Source organism: Priapulus caudatus, unplaced genomic scaffold, assembly GCF_000485595.1.
Source record: "Priapulus caudatus unplaced genomic scaffold, Priapulus_caudatus-5.0.1 Scaffold1309, whole genome shotgun sequence".
NCBI lineage: Eukaryota > Metazoa > Priapulida > Priapulimorpha > Priapulimorphida > Priapulidae > Priapulus > Priapulus caudatus.
This window is the reverse complement of record NW_014578370.1, coordinates 64,883-70,553: the sequence shown is the minus strand read 5'-3', so window position 1 is coordinate 70,553 and position 5,671 is coordinate 64,883. Positions and strand designations below refer to the sequence as shown.

Here is a 5,671-nt window from a genome sequence, read left to right as displayed (position 1 = left end):
CCCTCATGCTCCCAGGCAATCCCCTCATGCTCCCAGGCAATCCCCTCATGCTCCCAGGCAATCGCCGCCCCGCCTGTCGCCGTCGACGCCGCCCGCCGCCTGCCGCCTGCCGCCTGCCGCCGCCTCACATAAAACCCTGCAGGCGATGCTAGTAAACTCACTCACAGCAGGCAGGGCCATTAAACCCGCCCGACGGCACTTAGAGCGAAGGGTAGGAGAGTCAGGGGAAGATGCAGGGAAGGGGAAGGGAAATAAAGTGAAAGGACAGGGGAGGGAAGGAAGGGGCAAGGAATAGAAGAGAAGAACGGGGAAAGAGAAGGGAAGGACGTGAAAAGGATTAGAAGAGAAGGGAGGGAAAGGGAAGGGCAGAAAAGGGGCATGTGTTGTAGAGTTGTAAAGCACATCCGCTACCTCTGTGAGTGAGATAGGAAGTGTGTGATACATTAAGTAAATTGAATAAATGAAATAAACGATAATAATAATTATAATAATAATTATATAATGAAATAAAATAATATGATGATGAAATAAACATTGATTTCGTTAAAACGGCATAAATGTGAAAAATTGTGGAATATTGCAACGCCGTCTTGTAATTTTCGTGGAGACTTGGGTTGTTGTGCAGTGGCAGGTACTCATAACAAAGGAAACGGTGTGAAATAATCGAGAAAGTATGCAATACATTGGAACGACAAACATTGCTGACGTTTATAAAACGCGCCTTGCTATCACAGCACTGAACACGTACATAGAAGGTTATCAGCATCATAGAATTACGCAGACCTATCTCGCAATCTTCGTGGACACTTCGGTTAGGTTGACTTTAGATGGGGTAAAGCGTCCACTACTGGTAAACCTTATACGGTACAACTCATAATATTTACTTTTATCGTATGAATGTGCGTGTAGGTGCGCGTGTGTGTGTGTGTGTGTGTGTGTGCGTGCGTGCGTGCGTGCGTGCGTGCGTGCGTGCGTGCGTGTGTGTGATAGTGTGTTTGTGTGCGTGTAGGTGTGTGTGTGTGTGTGTGTGTGTGTGCGTGCGTGCGTGCGNTTGGTACCCCCGCCCCGCCCCCGGCCATGGTCTTCAGGCATTGCGTGCGCGTGCATGAGTTAGCGAGGCACTCTCTGTGCTTTCTGTCTCGCTCGCACGCGTGCGCGTACGTGAGCATCATGGTGTCGCGCCGCGCGTTCTGTGTTGCAGAGCTGAAGGACGACTTCTGGTGGTTCCCGCACATGTGGGGCCACACGAAGCCCCACCTGCTGGCCTCGGCCACGCTGCTCGAGGCTCACATGCAGAAGAACCTGAACTTTGCCAAGGTACCGCTCCCGCCCCCTCCCCCGCGCCGGCGTGCCACCAGAGGGCGCTACACCGGGCAGCAGACTACAGCAGCAGCCTGTTACTGTGCTAACATCTAACTAACTAACTAACTAGCTAGCTAGTTAGCTATGTAGACATGTGGCTCAGCGTTCTAGGGGACGCTGCGAAAGTCCAATAGACCGAGTAATTGTGATATAATTTGGTCATTAGTGTTTGTAAAACGGCCCGTTATTCGTGGGGTTTGCGAATATTCGAGGCCGCTTCCTGCTCTTTACTCGAAGGCGCGCTCGTTAAGGATCGTTTAATCAGTAAATTGTCCGTGAGAATAGAGAAATTCGCGTTTATATTAGCGAAAATTATGCATTAGTAAAAAATGAGCTGCCTTACAGCGTTAAAAACTGGAAAATGTAAAATAACTAAACACGGCCGTAGGTGGCGTCGCCTAGTGGTCAGTGTGATAACTAGCAGTAACAAAATTTGTCTCTGTTCAGTTTTTGAAATCGTACCGTGGTTTATTGGACTTTTGCCACAATAGCAAGAAGCTTGGTTTACCAGCTTCTAGTGCATGCTATTAGTGAGTAGGTATGTAGAGTGTGCATGAGGTGGCAGCACCCTACAGTAGGAGTTATGGGAGGGGTTCAACACACCTGGGTGCCCTCCCCCTGCGCAGCCGCCCACCAAGCCCCCTGGATCACCGCCGCACAGGCGTGCATTGTTTGTGCGCAGGAATGGTAGGTGGCACCACTGCTTCTGCGCTTTTGTTTGCCTCCCTCGTCGTCACGGCAGCACCTGCGTTGTCACGGCAGCACCTGTGTTGTCACGGCAGCACCTGCGTTGTTACGTCGTTCCCTCAACGTCGCTGTCATGTGTGTCACAGTCGTTGTATCATTACATAGTCTGACCCACCCCCTCGCCATACACCTATCCTTCTCCCATGCACCTCTCCTTCTCTCATGCACCTCTCTCACTACCTCCTCCTGCCCCCCTCGCCATACACCTATCCTTCTCTCATGCACCTCTCTCACTACCTCCTCCTGTGCCCCTCCATCCCACCTTCTCCTCCTCTTCCTCCTCCTTATTTTATTGTACCCTCCCTTCCTCGTCCTCCTTATGCTATACTTCTCATTGCCCTTTCATACTAGAGATTCTCTCTTCTACTCTTTCTCTCTTTCTCTTGCTCTCCTCAGTCGCTCTCTCCCCTCCTTCTCTTTCTGTTCGAATAGCGAAAAGTATTCTAAGTCTTCTCTTCTCCTCTCCATTTCGTCTCTCCCCTTCTCTCTCTGCTTTCTCTATCTTGCTCTGGCAGTTTGCTGTCTGTCTTATCTTGCTTTAACGTCTTTCGCTTAGCTATCTTTCTCTCTTTGCTATCTCTCTGCCCCCTGCTCCCTCCCCTCTCGACCTCTGCCCTCTCCTCCACACGTCTGTCGCCTTCTTCTCTCCTCTCTCTCTCTTCGCTCTCCTTCCCACCTCTCTTATTCCGCGCCTTCTCTCTCTCAGTCTCTTCTGCTCTGTTTCCTCCTCCCTTTCTTCCTCTCCTCACTACTCACCTCTCGCCGTCACGTCAGCATACTTATCCCGCTGTACGACGGTGTCAGTGTCGGCGCGTACCCGCCCCGCCCTTCGCATTTGCCCTCCGCCGCCGCCGCTCCTGCGCCTCCCCAACCTCCACCTCCCTGCCCGCCCTGCTGCTGTCAGCCCTGTGCCTGGAGCGACCTTCTCCCTCAGAGCGCCCTGGCTCTGGTGCATGGTGCCGACTAAGGCTAATGCCTCTGCATGCTCCTGGCATGCGCTCTCTTATGCTCCATGCAATCCTGCTCATGCTCGCCAGGGAATCCTGCATGCATGGCTCTCAGTTGCAAGTCTCGTCATGGCCTCCGACAGGCAATCTCATCATGCTCCGAAAGAATCCTGATTCTCATGGGCTCCCAGCATCTCTCCTTGCTCCAGGCAATCGCTAGGCTGCATAGCTCCCAGGAATGCCTGCTCAGATCCAGGCAAATCTCTCATGGCTCCAGATATCCTGGCATGCTCCCGAAGCATCTCGTGATGCTCCCCAGGCAATCTCTTGCTCATGTGCCACGGCAATTCCTGCTTCATGCTCCGCAGGGCCATCTCTCAATCTCCCAGGCAATGGCCGGCCGCTGTCCGCCGTGCGACCGCCCGCGTGGCGCCCCGCCGCCTCGCCGCTGCCGCTGGCGCGCCGCTCACATTAAACCTGCAGTGGATGCTAGTAAACTCCTCATCAGCAGGCAGGCGCCATTAGACGGCCGCGACGTCAGGGCTGAGCGAAGGTAGGAGAGTCAGGGAGAATATGCAGGGAAGGGAAGGGAATTAAAGTGAAAGTACCAGGGAGGGAAGGAGGGGCTAGGAATAGAAGAGAAGAACGGGAAGAAGAGAAGGGAAGGATCGTGAAAAGGATTAGAAGAGAAGGGGGGAAGGGAAGGGGCAGAAAAGGGGAAATGGTGTTGTAAGAGTTTGTAAAGCAGCATCCGCGTACCCTTGTGATTGGGATAGGAAGTGTGTGATACATTAAGTAAATTGAATAAATGAAGATTAAATCGATAATGATAATTATAATATAATTATATAGAATAAAAATAATGATGATGATGAAATAAACATTGATTTGAGTTAAAACGGCATAAAGTGTGAAAATTGTGGAATATGCATACGCCGTCTGTATATTTTCGTGAGAGATTGGGTTGTTGTGGGGGGCAGTGCTAGTACTCATAACAAGAAACGGTTGGAAATAATAGAGAAAGTATGCAATACATTGGAACGAGCATAACATTGCTGACGGTTATATTAAACGGGCTGCTTGCTATTCACAGCACTGACACCGTACATAGAAGGTTATCAGCATATAGAATTACGGCAGACTATCTCGCATCTTCGGTGACACTCTCGGATTAGTTGACTTTAATGGGTATAGCGTCATACTGGTAAAACCTTATACGGTACAACTCATAATATTTTACTTTTATCGTTGAAATGTCGGTTAGGTGCGCGGTGTGTGTGTGGTGTGTGTGCGTGCGTGCGTGCGTGCGTGACGTGCGTGCGTGTGGCGTGGCGTGTGTAGGTGATAGTGTGTTTGTGTGCGTGTAGGTGTGTGTGTGTTGTGTGTGTGTGTGTGTGTGCGTGCGGCGTGCGTGCGTGAGTCGTGCGTGCGTGGCGTGCGTGCGTGGTGCTGTGCGTGGCAGGATGTGTGTTGTTGGTGGTGTGTGTGTGTTGGGTGTGTGCGGTCGGCGGTTGTTCGTGCGTGTGTGTGTGCAGTCGTTGTGAGCTGTCTGTATTGTTTTGTCCAGCAGGCGCGCTCGAATCGGAGGAGAGGCCTGCGAATACGCGTTTGATGGCTATCAGACTTCAATCTGGGCTTCTCCGCGCCAAGTAGCTTCCGCGCGGCACCAAGGACGGAGATGAGGCAGATGACACTGCTGCTGGGTGAGTGAGGAGGAGGATGAGGGGGATGACATGCTGCTGGGTGAGTGAGGAGGAGGATGAGGGAGATGACATGCTGCTGGGTGAGTGAGGAGGAGGATGAGGGGGATGACATGCTGCTGGGTGAGTGAGGAGAGGATGAGGAGGATGAACATGGCTGCTGGGTGAGTAAGAGGAGGAGGATGCAGGGGATGAATGCGCTGGTGAGTGAGGCAGGCAGGAATGAGGGGATGAGCTATGCTGCTGGGTGAGTGAGGAGGTAGGATGAGTGGGATGACTTGCTGGGCTGGATGAGTGAGGTAGAGGATCGAGGGAGATGACATGTCTGGCTCGTGAGTGGAGGTAGGAGGATGAGGGGATGAGCATGCTGCTGGGTGAGTGAGGAGGATGAGGGGGATGACATGCTGCTGGGGGTGAGTGAGGAGGAGGGATGAGGGAGATGACATGCTGCTGGGTGAGTGAGGGAGGAGGTGAGGGGGATGACATGCTGGGTGAGTGAGGAGGAGGATGAGGGAGTTGACATGCTGCTGGGATGAGGTGAGGAGGAGGGATGAGGGGATGACATGCTGCTGGTGAGTGAGGAGGAGGATAGGGATGACATGCTGCTGTGGTGATGAGGACGGAGGATGAGGGGGGATGAGCATGCTGCTGGTGAGTGAGGAGTGAGGATGAGGGGGATGACATCGACTGGCTGGGTGAGTGAGGAGGAGGATAGGGGGATGAACATCTGCTGTTGATGAGGATGGACAGGGTGGTGTGGTGATGATGATGGTGGATGGATTGATGATGTGATGATGGTGATGATGATGGTGATGGGGGTGGTATGTTAATGATGATGATGATGATGATGGTGGTGATGGTGATGGTGATGGTGATGATGATGATGATGATGATGGTGGTGATGGTGATGGTGAT

At 52.3% G+C, this 5,671-nt stretch overlaps 1 protein-coding gene across 2 annotated transcripts in view; it reads left to right on the top strand.

The window, feature by feature from the left end:
• Positions 1–1,206: 1,206 nt before the first annotated feature.
• The window catches only part of LOC106816193 (bifunctional heparan sulfate N-deacetylase/N-sulfotransferase-like), a 19,282-nt gene continuing 14,817 nt past the window's right edge, over positions 1,207–5,671 (top strand). Inside the window, exon 1 of one of the 2 annotated variants that reach the window (XM_014820756.1) lies at positions 1,207–1,317. In XM_014820756.1, the coding sequence (XP_014676242.1) occupies positions 1,234–1,317 (84 nt within the window). In that variant the 5' untranslated portion in view covers positions 1,207–1,233. Of the gene's footprint in view, positions 1,318–4,812; positions 4,840–5,671 lie in introns of those variants that run through there. The other variant, XM_014820755.1, reaches the window with a different exon arrangement.